Source organism: Haliotis cracherodii, unplaced genomic scaffold (genome assembly GCF_022045235.1).
Source record: "Haliotis cracherodii isolate W230 unplaced genomic scaffold, xgHalCrac1.p SCAF_16, whole genome shotgun sequence".
Classification (NCBI taxonomy): Eukaryota; Metazoa; Mollusca; class Gastropoda; order Lepetellida; family Haliotidae; genus Haliotis; species Haliotis cracherodii.
Genome location: NW_027266271.1, coordinates 24,821,090 through 24,840,553, shown reverse-complemented (window position 1 = coordinate 24,840,553; position 19,464 = coordinate 24,821,090). Strand labels below are relative to the sequence as shown.

The 19,464-nt window shown below is 45.4% G+C and overlaps 1 protein-coding gene across 1 annotated transcript in view; it reads right to left on the bottom strand.

Annotated features, from left to right (window-relative positions):
- Positions 1-19,439, bottom strand: part of LOC139463993 (vacuolar protein sorting-associated protein 16 homolog) — a 33,489-nt gene extending 14,050 nt beyond the window's left edge. Inside the window, exons 1-14 of the mRNA XM_071245475.1 lie at positions 19,384-19,439; positions 18,712-18,800; positions 17,036-17,136; positions 16,190-16,318; positions 15,652-15,796; positions 15,029-15,147; positions 14,374-14,493; positions 13,064-13,119; positions 12,601-12,675; positions 10,752-10,846; positions 9,122-9,198; positions 8,342-8,467; positions 7,236-7,363; positions 5,948-6,092 (exon numbers count right to left, since the gene is read on the bottom strand). Coding sequence (XP_071101576.1) covers positions 5,948-6,092; positions 7,236-7,363; positions 8,342-8,467; positions 9,122-9,198; positions 10,752-10,846; positions 12,601-12,675; positions 13,064-13,119; positions 14,374-14,493; positions 15,029-15,147; positions 15,652-15,796; positions 16,190-16,318; positions 17,036-17,136; positions 18,712-18,800; positions 19,384-19,427 — 1,449 coding nt within the window. The 5' untranslated portion in view covers positions 19,428-19,439. The remainder of the gene's footprint in view (positions 1-5,947; positions 6,093-7,235; positions 7,364-8,341; positions 8,468-9,121; positions 9,199-10,751; positions 10,847-12,600; positions 12,676-13,063; positions 13,120-14,373; positions 14,494-15,028; positions 15,148-15,651; positions 15,797-16,189; positions 16,319-17,035; positions 17,137-18,711; positions 18,801-19,383) is intronic.
- Between the last annotated feature and the right edge of the window lie 25 nt (positions 19,440-19,464).

Sequence of the window (19,464 nt, the reverse complement as noted above, 5' to 3'; positions counted from 1 at the left end):
TCAATCGGCTAGAGATTAGAACTTTGCCCCGTTCGGAGAACTGACTGACCAAACCGAGTACGCTCGCTTGAGTGTTTGTCGAGTTGGTAAGGTTTGATGAATCGTGCTCGGCTGGCTCCAAATAGCCGCGGAGCAGATCTGCTCAATGTGCAGAGCCGCGGCGTACGCTTTTGACGCAGCCACTGCTCTAACCTAATGAGCCTTCAACCTGGTAGGGGGGTCCCTGCCTGTAAGCGTATACGCTGTACAAATGGTTGAAACTATCCACCTCGAGATAGATTGTTTACTCGCAGGTGAGCCAACCTTCCTACCGCCGTAACAGCAAAATAGTTGGTTATCCTTACGGACACCAATATTTCTGCTGATATAGGCCATGAGAGTCGTGCGGACATCCAAGACATGAGCATGTCTTGCAGTGGTCCCCGACGCGGAAGGCTGTGAAAGAGCAGGTAGCTCAATAGGAGCCGTTCACGTGGAAGCGTGTGCGACCCTTTGACAGTAAGAGTCCGGTAGTCGAAAACTGACTCTGTCCCGGTGATATTTATCGACCGCATGGAAGACAGTTATTTCGGGATCGGCTGACATAACACGAATGTCGCCTACCCGTCTGCCGGACGTTACCACCACAAGGAACGCCGTCTCCCAGCTCAACAGCTGAAGAGAGAGAGACCACAGATCCCGAAAGGAAGGACCGGACAGCCAATCGAGAATGATTGACAAGTCCCAAGGGGAACTGATCCGCCGGACTGGCGGTCGGATCCTGTCCACACCTGCTAAAAAGCGCTGCACTAATGGGTGTGCACCCAGAAGTGCCCCGTCGACAGTGACGAAAAGCTGTAATAGCTGTAGAGTAACCCCGGACTGTTGATGCGGCCAGGCCGTCATCTAGTCGCGACTGGAGAAACTCAATCACGGATACGAGATCTGCAGAAAAAAAAAAAAAAAGATCTGCAATCCCTCTATCGACACACCAGGGCGCATAGCAGGCCTATCTATCGTACTGAACGTTTGTCGAATCTCTCCGCGAAGCCAGTATTGTGTCTGCAACTCGTGCAGGAATACCGCTCTTCTGGAGGCGATTCCTGACAGTGGCTAAGCCACCCATTGAATCCTGGGATTCGGGTGGAGGGCCCCGTTCTGGGATAGGAGGTCCGGTCATAAAGGTAATATAACAGGAGGCTGAGACAGAAACCTGAGTATTACATGAAACCCACTCTGCGCCGACTAAAGAGGTGCCAGGAGCACAATTAGTCGCGCAGGCTGAGTGCTTAGCTGAGACAGGACCTTGGAAATCAGAGGTACTGGGGGGAATGCCCACAGAATTCTGTCCGTCCAATCTAGCTGGAAGGCGTCCGGTGCCACCGACCTCGGGTCGTGGACTCGGGAGCAGAACGTTGGTGTCTGGTGATTCATCACAGACGCAAACAGATCCACCTGTAACGGCCTGTATAACAGGGAGAAAATCCCGAATATCCCCGGGTCGAGCCTCCACTCGTGAGGAGCGAGGATCCGGCGAGACAGAGCGTCCGTACGGACGTTGTCCACCCCCGGGAGATAAACAGGTAGCACCCTGATATCGTGAGAGTCGCACTATAGTAGGAACTGCCACGTCTTTCGTCGAAGCGACGGAGACGCCGTTCCCCCCTGCTTCCGGATGTAAGTCATCGCCGTTTGGTTGTCCATCTCTAGACGAACCACTTGGCCACGAAGCAGACCCGGGAAGCGTTGGAACACCAACCTGACCGCTCTCAGTTCTAGCACATTGATATGCAGTTTGATCTCCTGCTGGGACCATAGTCCCGAGGCAGTGTGATCATTCAGAACGCCTCCCCAGCCGGAGAGTGACGCTTCTGTTTGAACTGTGAGAGACGGAACGGGAGTGTCGAGGGGGAGCCCCCGGGACAGATTCCCGACCTCGGTCCACCACTGGAGGTGTGTAATGAGCCAATACGGAGTCTCGAGCACAGTCTCGAGATCTTCCGAGTTCGCCCAAATTCGACAGAGTGCTTGTTGAATGGGACTCATTCTCAAGCGCCCCGCCAGACCAAATCCACTGTCGCCGCCATGTTGTCCAGTAACTGGAGCTATGTACGAGCAGCGTGACTTGCGCTTAAGGGACTTGATATCTTGTGACAGAGATACACGTCCTCTCACCGTGTTGAAATTAGCCACTAGGAAGACTAGATTCTGAGTGGGGCTCAGATCTGACTTCTTGAGACTGACCATCCACCCTAGCGTGATCAGAATATCTATCACTTGTTGTGTAGCTATCTGACTCAGGGATTGCGATAGAGCTCTTAGTAACCAGTCGTCGAGGTACGGATGGCAGAACCGACCTTTTGACCTGGCCACTTGGGCGGGACTCAACATCAGCTTGGTGAACACCCTCGGGGCCGTGAAGATCCCGAATGGTAGAACCCTGAACTGATAACACCTCCCGTCGAAAGAAAACCTATTTCTTGAACTCGGGGTGTATTGGTATGTGGAGATAGGCGTACTTAAGTCTATTGACGTTAGCCATTCTCCTGTCTCGACAGGTGAGATCACTGTTTGGTGACTAGGAAACAAGTCGAGTAGAAGCCCTCGCTTTCCTGTCCCTCGGGACCCGGTTCGATCGCAGCTTTCATAAGTGCGTCGACCTCGGCACGGAGGAATTCCGCCTTCTCTCGGGTAGCAGGCACCGGAGTGTGCTTTATCCCGGAGAAGGGGAGGGGCGGATGATGTTTCCACCGAGGCAAATGGCCATCCCTTAAAATGGACGGGGTCCGGGGATTGTGATGTAACTGTCTCCGATTCCTTCAGGAATAGAGTCAGTCGGCCGCCTACGGGGACATCCGGCTGGAGGCAGTGAACCCCGGCTGTCGGCAGTTCGATAACTTGCGACTGTGGGTTCACCCGGGGCTCTTCGGGCGCTAATGGGAACCCATCGTTCCCAGCCCCGCGAATAAGCTGTTGGTCTCGACCAGCTGCCTTGCCCCGGCCCGTGCCTCTCCTGCTCCTCCCGGCGCCCTTATACCTGAAGGAAGCGGCGGCTTCCAAGCAGGTGTGGACGTCTGACCCGTGCGTTAGCGTAGGGTTGGACAATTGGAGAGGCCCGCTTACGCGGTTTTAACGCTTGGTACCTCCAACATGGCCTCATGAGTCTTTGATGGAAGTATACCATTGAGCGGCCTCTCGGACCACCTGCTGAGCCCCAGGGAAGAGGGTGGCACCCTCTTATACGGCAAAGCAAGTAAGTCTTGGCATGTGTAAGTCGAGTATTTAGATACCGACATCCACCGCCTGCGCATGCCCATAACAGCGCACATCATCTGCGAGGCACAGCTACGAATAGCGTCCCGCGTAAGATAACTGAACTTCCGTTAGTTGCGCGGCCAACTCCGAAGAGTCGACCGGCCCCTCTCCCGCTAACTCCCTCTGTACAGCCGACAGATACGCGGAGTGTACGGACACACGGAGCTGTTGGCATGCATTATGATATTGCTCCTCGAAGCATATGTAAGCAGCCTTCAACTCCGCACCGCACGCGGGAAAGGGGGGGCAACAGCCGGCCCTGCTTGACCTTAGTCAAGTTGGGTGTCTCCGACTCTGGCATGGGCGCAGCCACCTGAGGCAGTACCTGGACAATCCTGTCCCGCACGTGCCTCTGCACCCGGCCCGATGCCGAGTCCCGGTGCCGAGTCCCGGTGCCGAGGTGCCGGAGGTTCAAGGGAACCCACCTGGCACCGGGCTAGGTATCCACTAGTGGAAGCCTCGGCCTCGGAAGAGGCGTCTGGCTCCGCTAGGGAAAGTTGTGCGTCGGTAGTGCACGGGCCGAGCCGGCGCCCGCCACCACTACGCTGGGGATCGACCGCGAGCCAGAGCCGAAGCTCGGTCTCGGATCGTCCCCGAGACAAAGGGAACCAACCTTGCTCCGGGGCAGGTATCCACTAGTGGAAGCCTCGGCCTCGGAAGAGGCGTCTGGCTCCGCTAGGGAAAATTGTGCGTCGGTGGTGCACGGGCCGGCGCCCGCCACCACTACGCTTGGGAGCGACCTCGAGCCGGAGCCGAAGCTCGGTCTCGGATCGTCCCCGAGACAAAGGGAACCCCCCTGGCTCCGGGCTACGAATCCACTAGTGAAAGCCTCGGCCTCGGAAGAGGCGTCTGGCTCCGCTAGGGAAAATTGTGCGTCGGTAGTGCACGGGCCGGCGCCCGCCACCCCTCCGCTGGGGAGCGACCTCGAGCCGGAGCCGAAGCCCGGTCTCGGATCGTCCCCGAGATCAAGTGGCCTGCCTCGGCCGACGCCGGGCATAACACAGATCTCGAAGCCGCGTCCGGCGCCGACAACGGGGAAGGCTCAGCCCGTAGCTCCTCCGGAGCCGAGACTTCACCTCCTCCATCATCGACGCCATCGGCGACTTAAGTAACGCAGAACAGTCTGCCAAAGACAGTGCAGGAGAGGGTGCAGTGCTTACTACGGGGACCCTCCAGCCTTCTCCCCCGGCCCCCGGAGAGGGAGCGGGGGAGACAATCTCGGCAGCTTTTTTACCCTTTTTAGATGGGGAGGGGGGGGGGGGGGGGGGGGGGGGGGGGGGGGAAATGTCTTAGTAGATCTGATATCTACCCCCGCCTTTATAGACCTCTTTAAAGTGGAACAAGTCAACTTGTCTCTTTTGGGGGGTAAAGGCAATGTCCTCCGCCAGACATATCAGGCAGCGTTCGTGCCTGTCTTAGAACAACCCGTACACAGTTTGAAGGTCTTTGTAAACAAGACCGTAATTTCTGAGGTGGGCGGGAAGGGTATTAACGTGTATCAGTGCGATATAAAGATCGGAAAAATACGTGCATAAATTGTGAAACTAGAAGCAAAGGCGTAATGTAGAATGCGATTTGTAACGCGATACTAATAGCCAATGTCGTAGTTTAACTATAACACCAAAGGGGCGTGTTACGCGCTAAGATGAAAAAACCCGTAAAAAAGGTAAGTGTAGTTTATAAATTAACACACCACCTTGGGTTTTGTAAAGGAAAAAATTGTAGTCCAATGCTGTATGATATAACAAAACCCCAAGCCGTTTCTTAATGGCCTTGGTGTTACATGTATCAGCCCGTGGGACTACAATATGGACGCCATTACGGCCATTTGAATTCAAAGGTGCCGTGCACGTGGCGTCAATTACAACTCTATAACTTCACAATGCGAGGTATTACGCCTTTGCAATGAAAGAAATGTACCATACATACAGTTTGGTCAGCCATGGTTCTTGTCGAACGATAGATTTCTCTTATTTTGTCTTGTGTGAAAAATCAACACGTCTGTCTCTTACAGATGACATAAGGAAAGTGATTTGGGTGAGAGTTGCTCCCCCTGGCGTGAGGCGCCGTTGGTGGTGAGGCCCCGTAAGGGTGGTCGTATATCATACAAAAACGAAGTTTTTTGTGTGGTAACATTTTTTATTAAGGAAAATGGTTACAACTATGTCATGTAGATTTTCTTGAGCAAGGAAAATGCAATAAGTGCCCCAAGGAGGATTTAATCAGAAAGAGAATCTAACAGTGTGATTGAAATGAGTGTTAGACAGTAATCAACCATAATACATCACACGTCCCAGCACAATGTCAATGAAGGGGCCAGTCTGCCATTGCTGTTGCACTCTCTCCATTTTTTAAACCTTACAGCTTCCTTCCAGCAGTATCACGTCATTCTTTACATAATAACATCTAGACCAGACAAACCAGTGATTGGATATATGAGCACCTGACCACCCAATCCTTTGGTCAAGCACAGGTTACTGGGGACTACCACTCCTCCAGAATAGCCAGGAGCCGTACCATGTCGTCACATGCATTAATGTATCTGTATAGTGACCATAGTGCTAAGAATCATGACAGTCTAATCAGCATGGACTCACACAATGCCATCTGGCCAAAGTTACAGGTATATTTGGATTGAGAAAAGCGGCCCTACCTTATAGCAGGCCCAGTGCGCCAGTATTCTGCTGGTACCCTCTGCATCCGGGATCTTCAGATACTGACAGATCTTGATGGCCAGACAGAAGAACTTCCGGAGAACCAGTCGATCTATTAGCACCGACATTGACAAGTGCTCCAGTCTTAAAGGTGTTAAGGTAAATGTAAGTACACAACATGATGCATAAATCTTGTTTCCTTGTTTGTTGTTTTACGCCATAATCAGCAATATTGCAGTCTTATCAGACTGAACAGACTGGCAGACTGAACAACCAAGTCTGGAACAGTAACACAAGTGATTGACATTATGATGAACGATCCCCACAATTGGGTCACAATGACACACAACCAACCAAGTCTCTAGGTCTGACATCCAATCCATCAAGTTGCCTGGTAACATAGGTTGCTCGGGACCAGTTCTAACCCGGAATACCCATGGGGGTTAGATTGAAATGGAAGGAGTAGTTAGATGAAATATTTGGGAAAAACCAGCACAACCAGGTCACAGTTACTTGCAGGGGTTAACAACAATTATACTCTAGCCAGCGGCTCAGGGAACTTGTAAAGACAAGGCTTAACAGATAAGGTATAAGTCAGAGAAATTATCGAGTGTGTCAATGAAATATTTTTTTTATCTTCAACTTGTTTAATCTGTCAATAGTGAGTGAGTGAGTTGGGTTTAACATCGCTTTGAACAGTATTCCAGTTATATCCCAGCGTGTCAGCTTAATGTGGGAGGAAAGCCTGAAGTGATGGTTTAACATTGCTTTGAACAGTATTCCAGTTATATCCCAGCGTGTCAGCTTAATGTGGGAGGAAATTACGAAATTAGGAGGAATTAGTGAAAATTACGAGGTGTTGACAAACATAATCTGGGTAACCCAGGATTCGAACCCACTGTCACAGGTTTCTTGCATGCCCAAAGGGACGCAACTCTGCACAGTGAACTGCGGTGACTTGGATGACTGGGCTATCAGTGTCCCCAGTACATGACAGAAGGATCTGTAGACACTAACAGTAACATCATATCCCATCAGCAGGGGTTGTCTTTCTGTTTAGTGACTGCTCACAACTGTTCACAAAGGTTAAAACTCCCATTCCTATCAAATATTTTTAAGGTAGTATAATTGTTTCATATAAGTCAGTTAGTTTGGCTTACACAACTGTTCACTGTGATTCCTGAGCCTTAGGTAATTTCATTATTTTATTTTCATTAATAAAATAGACTCAATCTAAACAGCACCCAGGTTTTAAATAAGGATTCACTAGTTCTGCCAGAAGGATACTGTACGTATGTGAGCGGAATACCCACAGAGTGATGTCTGACTTGGTTCAACACTCGTAGCATCTGACACATGTTGACAAACGCCTCCGGTCGGTAGTCTGTCAAGAAGCATTTACCAAATGAAGCAGCCTGAAACACAAGCACAGAGTGAGTGAGTGAGTGAGTAAAAAAGATTAAATTATGAGTGAGTGAGTTGGGTTTAACGCCACTTTTAACAGTATTCCAGTTATATCGCGGCGTGTCAGCTTAATGTGGGAGGAAAGCCCTAAGTGATGCAGGTCTAAGACGTTTACCACTTCGGTGAAACCTACGAGCACGGGTATGGTGCTGACAAACCTAGAAACATAATCGGGGCAAACTGGGATTCGAACCCACAATCATAGGTTTCTGGCGTGCCCAAGGGATGCAACTCTGCACAGCGAATCGCGGCGGCTTAGACGACTGGGCCACCCGTGCCCCCGATTAAATTATGAATTTGCATAGTGCACTTATGAAATAATAATTGCTAAATTGCGCTTTGATCATGATAGATCTCCATATTTACACTGGTCATGGATCAGTGTGTGCTCAATTTTCAATTTCAGCTCCCTGGGGCATATATAACCTATTTAGCCTGAGGTGCTAACAGGTTAAAAGTCATATCACCGTCTCATTGTATCAGGTACCCATTTACTGCTGGGTTAATAGAGGCCCATTTTGAACATTTGCTGAAAGTGTGGGGGACAGGACGGAAGACCTAGGAAGTCTCAGGAGTCAAGTTGCCAGACGCGGTCACCGATCCTACTACTTTCTGTGACCAACTTTGCTACACTTCACTTTGCTCAAAGCGCTAATACCATTATTACCCAGGTCAATAGAATAGTGTGCATTCAAAAATTTTTCACAGTTCCTGGGGAGTACACAACCCAAGCTGCCTGTGAGGCTAGAAAGTTAACAGTCACATTACCATCTCATCCTACTGGGTACCCATTCACTGCTGGGTAGACAGGACCGAAGGAGTTGAGCTGACGAATATGGTCACCAATCCAACTACTCTCCACGACCAACGTTAACTTCACCTCATTTGTGACCATGGTTCTGTGCACAGGATCCTGTGCCACCACTTACCCTCAGCAGTAATCTCTGTTTATTTGGTTCAATCTCATTCCCCGCTGCCTCAATACACTGGTCCACTGCAATGTCCAGTTTGTCCTTGATCATCCTCACATATTCATCAGCTTTCTGGCTGCGTTTCTGGAAAAATCAAATCAATAAAATATAAGTTACCGGTCATATATCATATTGTGGAACATAATGGGCATACATTTATGAGCATAACAGGAATTCTATCAAATTTCAAATAATGATATTCCAGCTTATAAGACAAGAATACAAAGTAATTAATTTTTAAAACAAAAAAGAAAGGACACAATAACAATCAGATTTAATGGTTCCATCAATTAAGTCAGTTCATACAATCTACAAATGAGTGTTCTAAGTGCTACTATATATTTAAAACATGTCAAACACTGGACTACAACTTGTGCCCTATCATGTACACTGAACTCTGCCTTATCTGAAAAATCATCTCAAAATGAAACTGATGGACTAACTGTTCACCAGACTCAAAGACTATAAATGACCATGTGGCTTCTCCTTTTCAGATCACTTTTCTTGAAATAATTGTTACCTACTGGCATCACAATAATAATTGCACAATTACTTTTCTTCAGTGTGGGTTCAAATCCCGGGCAAAACTCAACTCAAAAAAGGACAAGAATTTGTACTTTACTGGGAAAGTGTAATCACAAACATAACATTTGTTACTTTTCTTCAGTTATGTAATGATGGCCTGTAATTAACAGGTGAGTTTTTGCTAGAGTCTATGGCCGCTTGCAAGTTACACACCTGGAATTCCCTGGATGCCTCGAACAACATGGCCCCTGGCTCCATGGATCCGATCTTGAAGATTTGTTCTGTCACGGCTAGGGATGGAAGAAACAGATACAGGAGTATCTATACAGTAAATGATCCAAAGATTTCCAGCTTCCAATCCAATCTAAGAACATTTTTCAACTGATCAGGTAACAGCATAGACCTGTTCATTTTACAATTATCAGTAAACACTGGTCTCTTCTCCACTCAACACTGTGTCCTGTTATTGTCAATGGAATTGGAAATTATGTCCCCAATTGAGATGACAGTTAATGATAATGTGAATGCAGCAGAGAATACTTGGATTCCCACTGTAGGATTTGAACTCTAAGGTTTTGAGCTATAAGCATGGGCACTGGTGGTGAAATGTGTGCTTGAATGCTGAGTAATGCCACAGTCAGCTACATTCCAGCTACATAAAAGCAGCCTGTAAAAAATCAAGTGTGGATCAAGCAAACCAGTGTCTGAATACAATGATCCACAGCATCAGAGCAAGGTGATGATCAGCCAAGTCATAGAACCTGACCACCTGTTCTGATTTAGTCAACAATATATGCTGGGACCTGTTCATATCTGAGATCCTACAGGGCTACTGAAGTGGGGATGATGATCTTAATCAGAGTTGGAAATAGAGCAATAGGACAATAACCCTGTCCTCAAGATCACAGCCCTCCTTCAGAGCCCTGGCATCACTCTGTGTCCTTCAGAGCCCTGATGAGAGGCATCACTCTGTGTCCCCCTACAGAGCCCTGATGACAAGGCATCACTCTGTGACCTCCTTCAGAGCGCTGATGAGAAGCATCACTCTGTGACCTCCTTCAGAGCCCTGATGACAAGGCATCACTCTGTGTCCTCCTTCAGAGCCCTGATGACAAGGCATCACCATCTGTGACCTCCTTCAGAGCCCTGATGAGAAGCATCACTCTGTTACCTCCTTCAGAGCCCAGATGAGAGGCATCACTCTGTTTCCTCCTTCAGAGCCCCCACGACAAGGCATCACTCTGTGACCTCCTTCAGAGCCCTGATGACAAGGCATCACTCTGTGACCTCCTTCAGAGCCCTGATGACAAGGCATCACTCTGTGCCCTCCTTCAGAGCCCTGATGACAAGGCAACACTCTGTGCCCTCCTTCAGAGCCCTGATGAGAAGCATCACTCTGTGACCTCCTTCAGAGCCCTGATGAGAAGCATCACTCTGTGACCTCCTTCAGAGCCCTGATGAGAGGCATCAATCTGTGCCCTCATTCAGAGCCCCCACGACAAGGCATCACTCTGTGCACTCCTTCAGACCCATGATGACCAAGCATCACTCCATGACCTCCTTCAGAGCCTTGATAACAAGGCATCACTCTGTATGTGCCCTCCTTCAGAGCCCTGATGGCAAAGTCACAAGGCATCACTCTGTGCCCTCCTTCAGAGCCCTGATGACAAGGCATCACTCTGTGACCTCCTTCAGAGCCCTGATGACAAGGCATCACTCTGTGACCTCCTTCAGAGCCCTGATGACAAGGCATCACTCTGTGACCTCCTTCAGAGCCCTGATGACAAGGCATCACCGTCTGTGTTCTCCTTCAGAGCCCTGATGACATATCTGTTTTACATACCTGGCACTTTCTGGAGAAACTCATGAATATCATCCCCGAATATCCTCAGTCCATCTTCCTCCTGTACTAGAGAGACTGGGCTGTCAAAGTTGTATCTGAACCGGATTAAGGAACAATATTTTTTGGGACAGTGAGTGAAGGATTGAGTGAGTGAGTGAGTGAGTGAGGGGTAGGTTGGTTGATGAGTGAGTGAGTGAGTGAGTGAAGGAGTGAGTGAGTGAAAGAGTGAGTGAGTGAAGGAGTGAGTGAGTGAAAGAGTGAGTGAAAGAGTGAGCGAGTGAGTGAGTGAGTGAAAGAGTGAGTGAAGAATTGAGTGAGTGAGTGAAGGAGTGAGTGAGTGAAGGATTGAGTGAAGGAGTGAGTGAAGGATTGAGTGAGTGAGTGAAGGAGTGAGTGAGTGAAGGATTGAGTGAGTGAGTGAAGGAGTGAGTGAAAAAGTGAGTGAAGGAGTGAGTAAAAGAGTGAAGGATTGAGTGAAGGAGTGAAGGAGTGAGTGGAGGAGTGAAGGAGTGAGTGAGTAAAGGATTGAGTGAGTGAAGGAGTGAGTGAAGGAGTGAGTGAGTGAAAAAGTGAGTGAAGGATTGAGTGAGTGAGTGAAAGAGTGAAGGAGTGAGTGAAGGAGTGAGTGAGTGAAAGAGTGAAGGAGTGAGTGAAGGAGTGAGTGAGTGAAAGAGTGAAGGAGTGAGTGAAGGAGTGAAGGAGTGATTAAAGGAGTGAGTGAAGGAGTGAGTGAGTGAAGGATTGAGTGAGTGAGTGAAGGAGTGAGTGAGTGAAGGATTGAGTGAGTGAAGGATTGAGTGAGTGAAGGATTGAGTGAGTGAGTGAAGGAGTGAGTGAGTGAAGGATTGAGTGAGTGAGTGAAGGAGTGAGTGAAGGAGTGAGTGAAGGATTGAGTGAGTGAAGGATTGAGTGAGTGAGTGAAGGAGTGAGTGAGTGAAGGATTGAGTGAGTGAGTGAAGGAGTGAGTGAAAAAGTGAGTGAAGGAGTGAGTAAAGGAGTGAAGGATTGAAGGAGTGAGTGGAGGAGTGAAGGACTGAGTGAGTGAAGGATTCAGTGAGTGAGTGAAGGAGTGAGTGAGTGAAAAGTGAGTGAAGGATTGAGTGAGTGAGTGAGGTAGTGAGTGAGTGAAAGAGTGAAGGAGTGAGTAAAAGAGTGAGTAAAGGAGTGAAGGATTGAGTGAGTGAGTGGAGGAGTGAAGGAGTGAGTGAGTGAAGGATTGAGTGAGTGAGTGAAGGAGTGAGTGAGTGAAAAAGTGAAGGAGTGAGTGAAGGAGTGAGTAAAGGAGTGAAGGATTGAGTGAGTGGAGGAGTGAAGGAGTGAGTGAGTGAAGGATTGAGTGAGTGAGTGAAGGAGTGAATGAGTGAAAGAGTGAAGGAGTGAGTGAAGGAGTGAGTAAAGGAGTGAAGGATTGAGTGAGTGGAGGAGTGAAGGATTGAGTGAGCGAAGGATTGAGTGAGTGAAGGAGTGAGTGAGTGAGTGAAAAAGTGAGTGAAGGGGTGAGTGAAGGAGTGAGTGAGTGAGTGAGTGAAGGAGTGAGTGAGTGAAGGAGTGAAGGAGTGACTGATGGCTAAAAGCATGAGCAACAACACACTTCATCAGGGTATGAAGATATGCAGTGAGCAAAGTCACAGATCCTGACCGCCCACATCTTAGTAACATCGTAATTGCCTCTTATGACAGACTTAAAGTATTTGGGGACCCATTCTGACACAGAATATCCCACTAGATGGAGACAAGTGAAATGTCAAACTGTTATGGGAAAAACCAATAACAATAAATTTTGGATTATTCATATTTAGTGACTACCCTGGTGCCCAAGCATCCCTCTAAGGGAACATGTAAAGGATACTTGATCCAGTCTTTATCTGGTCCGACCACAACCATCAGCCTGTCCCACATCGCTACCACAGCACCGTTGCCACACCTGTATACAGACAGAACAATGAACAATATAGCTCTTCCATCATGTCAAGTCTCTGGCAATGCATTTTTTATAATTGATAAGGTATACAACTTACTTGTGTAAAACAAATTTTTCTTCTCCAAACCAGACAAACTTATTTTTGAAGAGTTTTCAAAAGACAGTACTCATAGACTTTTTGGAAAAAGGAATGGAAAGGCATACTGACTATGTCATGGTGATTCATATAGTAGGAACCCTTCAATTTAAAATAAAAATTATCTTTGAAAAATTAAATGTGATCCATAAGTTTTTAGATAGACCATGTCGACAAGACAATGTCACTCAATACACATTCACATAGCATGTCACTACATGTGATCTGTCGAGAACATATCAGATTATGACATACCATGCGAGTTGATTTGGCGGGGACTTGGATTTGGTGTTGAATTCACAATAACATTTCTGAAACAAGAAAAGAAAAGGTACTTAAACTAAAAAATGTGTAAATTATAATAATAAGCTGAAATTACAGATACAATAATACCAACACTGTGCAGTGACTTCTTGAATGAGTGAATGTTTTTTACCCTACAGAGCAGCAATAGTCCAGCTATGTAATGAGGCCTGTAAATAATCGAGACTGGACATGACAAAAAGGAGGTCGATAGAAAGAACAACATTCCATGTTAGAGCACACCTAAAGGATCTGGACCAATGGGCAGTCTTCATTTGGGTCACATGTTGTACAATAATATCCCAATAATGTACTCCAACCTTATACTTTACAAGTGCAGCTTGAGTTGTGAGTATACTGAGAACCAGGCCCGGGCTGTCTATTGCTTGTCAGGTGATGGGACACATCACACACATTGTAAGCATCCAAACACCAAATACAGTCAAATTCTGTTAATCCGAGATGGTTGGTTGCATATGATTATGTCGGGTAAACAAAATAAATGTTAGATAAACAGAATTAGGGAGTGTCAACATTCATGATCAAACAACTACATGATAGATAACTATACAGATCACTGTGCGTGATTTCTGTTGTTTGTTGCAAATTACGTGTGTCAGAGTCGGAGTGTGAGACTGTTGGATTAACAGTTATAAATAGCACTGATTTAATCAGTTCCCATCATTCGGGTCAGATAAAGCCGATTGTCGGATTAACGAGTGTCGGATTAACGAGACTTGACTGCACATTCACCATAAGTATGGTGTCCCTGGGACTTCCTTCTGCCGTGATGACTTTTATCATTACTTATGTAAATGGTAATGGAATCTCCATGTTTATGCAGCAGTCAGCCATGCTACAGATATACCTACAGTGTAACAAATGTTATATCTGGGGTTACACTTTCTTAGTAAAGCTTATATTACACTGGTTTGTAAGTAACTGATTTTGGGCCTGGCAAACCAGTGCTTGATAAAATGAGTAATGAACCATTCTGTTCAGATACTAGGACAAAATCAGCCAGGCCATAAATTGTAACAATTTAACCCTCAGAAGGGTTAACACTATTGACAAGCAAAGTCCCTGAGGGGATTAACAACAGGTTCCCAGCAACCAATGCTTGTTGTAAGAGGCAGCTGAATGGATGGGGTGGTCAGGCTCTGAAATTCCGTGACAGATAGTGTGTCATCATACCCCAACATATGATGTACTCTGTCACAAAATTCCCCATGATGCAGTGTTCAACAGATAACATCCTGTACCTGTAAGTCTGAGGAGCCGATCCATATCATCCCAGTCTGTGTGAAGAGAGCCAGGTACTTGTTGTTGAAGGACAGAGCCATGCCAACGTACGCCTCAACCTCGGACTCCACCTCCGGCGACTGTGAACATCACAGTATCACGTTGAAAAAGGTCAGACACATCTTTACAATATGAGATCATAAATACTAATTTATAAAATACTAACACATATCAAATTATGATTAAAATAAAAATATTAATTTGGTATGTCTTTTTTAACTACTGGACTATGTAAAAAGTATCCTGTCGTATTTACCCATGATTTACCTGCTCCTGTCCCCCCTGATTTACCTGCTCCTGTCCCCCCTGATTTACCTGCCCCTGTCCCCCCTGATTTACCTGCTCCTGTCCCCCCTGATTTACCTGCTCCTGTCCCCATGATTTACCTGCTCCTGTCCCCCCTGATTTACCTGCTCCTGATATTATCCCCGTGATTTACCTGCTCCTGTCCCCCCTGATTTACCTGCTCCTGTCCCCCCTGATTTACCTGCTCCTGATATTATCCCCCTGATTTACCTGCTCCTGTCCCCCCGATTTACCTGCTTCTGTCCCCCCAGATTTACCTGATCCTGTCCCCCTGATTTATCTCCTCCTGATATTGTCCCCCTGATTTACCTGCTCCTGATACTGCCCCCCATGATCCACAAGGAAGAGCTGGTCGTTCTTGGCAACCAGGGCTAGAGACTTCCTCTCTATGTTGATAATGGTCCAGCTACTGGGTAGAGAATTCAGTCCTGGAAGCAACCAAACCATCCATTATAATCCTGGACCACAGTGAAGTTAACAGCACCATGTTGGGCTAGGTCTTAAGTCTTGGCTTCCATCCACTGTGGTTCACTTTGTGATCATTATAAATTCTAACCAGCACCATGGACTGCAGGTACTGAAGCTCACCTTCAATGTACAGTTTACCTACAGTTTAACATGAACATATTGTACACCTGTCACAAAATCCCACAGTGCCATTTACATGAACATGATCCTAGGTTAGACATCAAAGTGTGCCCCCTGCAGGAACAGGGAACTTATTTTAACTGTGCCATCACAAATTTAACCGTGTGACGATATCTTGATAAAAATATTTTGTTCCAGAAATATATTGAAAAAAAAATATAATAAAAAGTTAAATTGACAAAAATGTATGCCTTTAAGAATGAAGATAAAACATTGTTTCACAAACAAAAAACTCTGAGCTCTGAAAATGAAACGGTCCGACCCTGACACATAAGTTGTGATACCTGGGACTTCTGCCAGCTTCCTGACACGGGGATCTTCAGCATTGGTGATAAGGAATATTCGAAATGCTGTCGTCATGACAGCAATTCCAGTGCCTTGGAAACTGTTGAATATTTTGCAGTCTAAAAGTTTCACATCCTTTGCTTCCTACAGGGAAAAATGAAACAATTTTGGAGAAACTTCTCTAATGTCAACCACCAAATATATAGGGGACATGTACAAAATGCAACACAACAAATTAACTGTAATCATGGTTATTAATTATTAATACCAATTACTGCCAGAAGAGTATACATGTTACTGTAAGTACAGTTCAGATCCAGCATAAAAAATATTTATTTGGAATTTATTTTGTTTCGGCTAAGGCTCTGGTCTTGTGTTATAGGGGTGGTGGGTTGGTCAGATTAAGATGATCTGTGTCTACAACTCCTGTACACTGTAAGCATGATAGTATTTAAAAGTGACACCTTACTTAGAATACGGTTATTTAAAAAACAGGTAACGCGATTATGAAGGAAACAAGCCATGCCGTGTACACACCTGGCCCATCCCAAATGTCCTCTTGAAGTTGAGGAAGATGTCATACACCAACACAACTCCATCGTCCTGCACACACAGCAGCTCCTCCGTCACTGTCCAACCTATCTGTATCACGTGGCCACTGTTCCACTGACAACACAAACACACTGATGAGAATCTCTGCTTGACAATGTGTCCGGTGAGGTGAAATGAGGTTTAACATTGTCAGGCCTGCCAATGCAAACTGACAGACTACAACAGAAAACTGTACATTTACATCTAACAGCTGTAATACAACGATACACATCTAGAATAATCTATATTGGCGCTGTAAGATGTACGTTTACTCGCTGTTTGTTGATACTCATGACATGACTGTCGACTTCCTTCCTGTTCCACGCAGGCCTAGTCTGGAAAGCTGCGGTTTTTGTATTTTGGTGTTGACCTTTTCATGTTTTCGGCAGCATGCTCTGATATTTTTTTATTATTACATTCTTGTCATTTTCTGTTGCTGATTCCTTGTGTATTGTAGGCATATGACAGTTTTCTGTTGGTCTGTCAGTTTTCATTGGTAGGCCTGATCGTGTCTAAGATTATATATCAACATGCATGCGTGTGTGAGCGTGCGAGCATGTGTATGTGAGGCTGCTTGTAGTCCAGACAAATGCTGGTACTATAGTGCTAGCCCACCGAGATACCATGTCACAGTTTAACAATGGTTGTAGTGATGTCCTGAGACTGTAATGTTGCCATGGTTGTCATGACTGTAAGGAGTTTGTCCACATGTAATAATGTAGATACTGTTATACCTTGGATTAGAGCTCCTATCTGGAGGTATCAACCTCCCTTGTACAATGGTGTACCTACCCTCAGTTGACTGAGAAGTTTCCCTGCAGTATTGTAAACACTGATGATGGGTTTGACGTTTGTTGTCACCCTGCCAGACTTGCTCTCATCTCTCATGAGAGCTGAAAAAAAAGCATAGAACACAGCGCTGAAAAACTCATTGACATGGCTGGGTTAAGCCAAACTCTTAACTCTATCTTACAAAGTATTTCAGTTACCGTATTCGATGTGATAAGCGCCCGCTCTAATAAGCGCCCACAGCGATATTTGCTGATATATTGGCTATTGAACAATCCCAATTACCACCCCTTCCGATTGATCAATGCACACAAGACTTATTCATTCATGTATAATACGCACTCATGTGTTATATGCACCCTTAATTATGGGCAATTAAATTGTGGACAAATATATCTGTCGTGTATAATACGCACAGACTTTTATTTTGTATCATTTCAGGCTGTCAGCATGAACCACAAAATTTATGATCTTTCAACTTTTTTTCATAAATTTTTTATTCTAATAAGGGCCCCCTATTTCTAATTTTGAGAGCGCCCTGTCTGTCATTCAAGTTAAACACATTCTCAATAAAATCATATCATGCCTGTCTGCATGAAGATCTCAGGACACCTCCAGAGGAAACTTTCTAATTAGCCAATGAGCATCAAGGCTTATAAATTCTAGGTACAAGTGAATGAAGCATTCAAACAAGTATATATCATTTCTGTATCTTGAAATCAAATTAAAATAACAAATTCTGAAAGTAGAATGTATATCGGCACCATTATATTGTTCGGGATATATGAACATGATCAACCACATCCTGTTTTTTTCTGAGCGCCATGGCATCCACACCCATGAGAGAGCACAATAAAATGGATATCTTTGTTCCCCGTTGGTTATTTGTGCAAATCAAAATTTCAGAATCAAGGTGAAAATAACATTAAGGTTATCATTTTATCATTTAAGACAGCTGATTGGCTGAAACACCCATGCAGCCTGCTTTTAGACGGGGCAGTTGAAGATCACTCAGGGTTCACCCGATGACAATTTCTGTGGAGGTGTTTCTGTGGACTGGTGTAATCTCTATGGAGGTGTTTGTCAGATCTTAATGCAGAGAGGTTTGACTGGTGTAATCTCTATGGAGGTGTTTGTCAGATCTTAATGCAGAGAGGTTTGACTGGTGTAATCTCTATGGAGGTGTTTGTTAGATCTTAATGCAGAGAGGTTTGACTGGTGTAATTTCTCTAGAGGTGTTTCTCAGATCTTAATGCAGAGAGGCGTGATTAGTGTAAAATATCTGATGTTAATGAGACTGATGTGATGATAAAGACCAATCTTTTGCTAATACTTGTCTTGCTCAGTTTTCATTGTAAATTGGGACATGGGGTACAAGCAGCAAACATTTGACATATTCCTTCTATAATGAAACTGAAATGATTGATCATGTCCATGTGAAACCTTTATTAATCTAACACTACCCAAACACTTCCCAACTATAGAACAAACAAGGTTTCAATTTGTATTGAAGATATAATCATGGCAATTGATACTCTTGATCAATATGGATAATCACCACATCAGTGACTAGCAGCTATTTGGAGACATGACAAAAAACGTTTTATTTTGGACATTTAAATCATCACTTGTGATTTTAGAAAAGGTCTCTATCATAAACTTTTCTGTGAGATTTTTACCTATGGGTCCTCCGTATGGTGCTGCCGCCACGGTACATTTTGACAGGTCCACCAGACCACTCCATTCCATAGTGTATAACTCGCATTTTCTTGAAGCAAAGAATAAATTTACATTAGTTATGTTTGGAGCAATGAGCAATGAACATTGAACATTATTTTATTAACACACTGTCAACGTTAGATTGCAAATTACAAAGAATAGAAATGTTGTGAAAATGCACCATAATGTTTCAGTACTGATAGAAGCTTAATAGTTTATTTTGCTTGCGCAAACATTCCAATTTATTATTACATTGTACACAATACAGAAACTAACATGTTTAGCCCACTAGTCCTTATAATGATGACATATAGCAAAATACTTAAAAATGGAAAATTTCTACTATTCCTCGTGATATCCTAACTACTGGGCACTTTGGCAAGGCTTTCGGGACAAGTGCTAGTTTCTAACGCTGCAATATCAGCAGGGCTTGTAGTACTCATCGTATATTCGTAGCCTATCCATGCTATCGAGGGTCCAAAATAATAGTGATCACTCCCACTTTCTTGGAACGATATAATTTCCTTTGAAATTGCTGTGATAATATGTGAAATGAAAATTAGAGCAGCAAAGCTTGAAAATGAGGTCACATTACGAATAACGTTCGATGACATTAAGTTAGATTTTCCAACCTGTAATATATAGTACCAAGAGGACTCCAATCCGCAGTAGCCATATTTCCTGGATATCAGAGTTACCTCCCTTCCGACGAA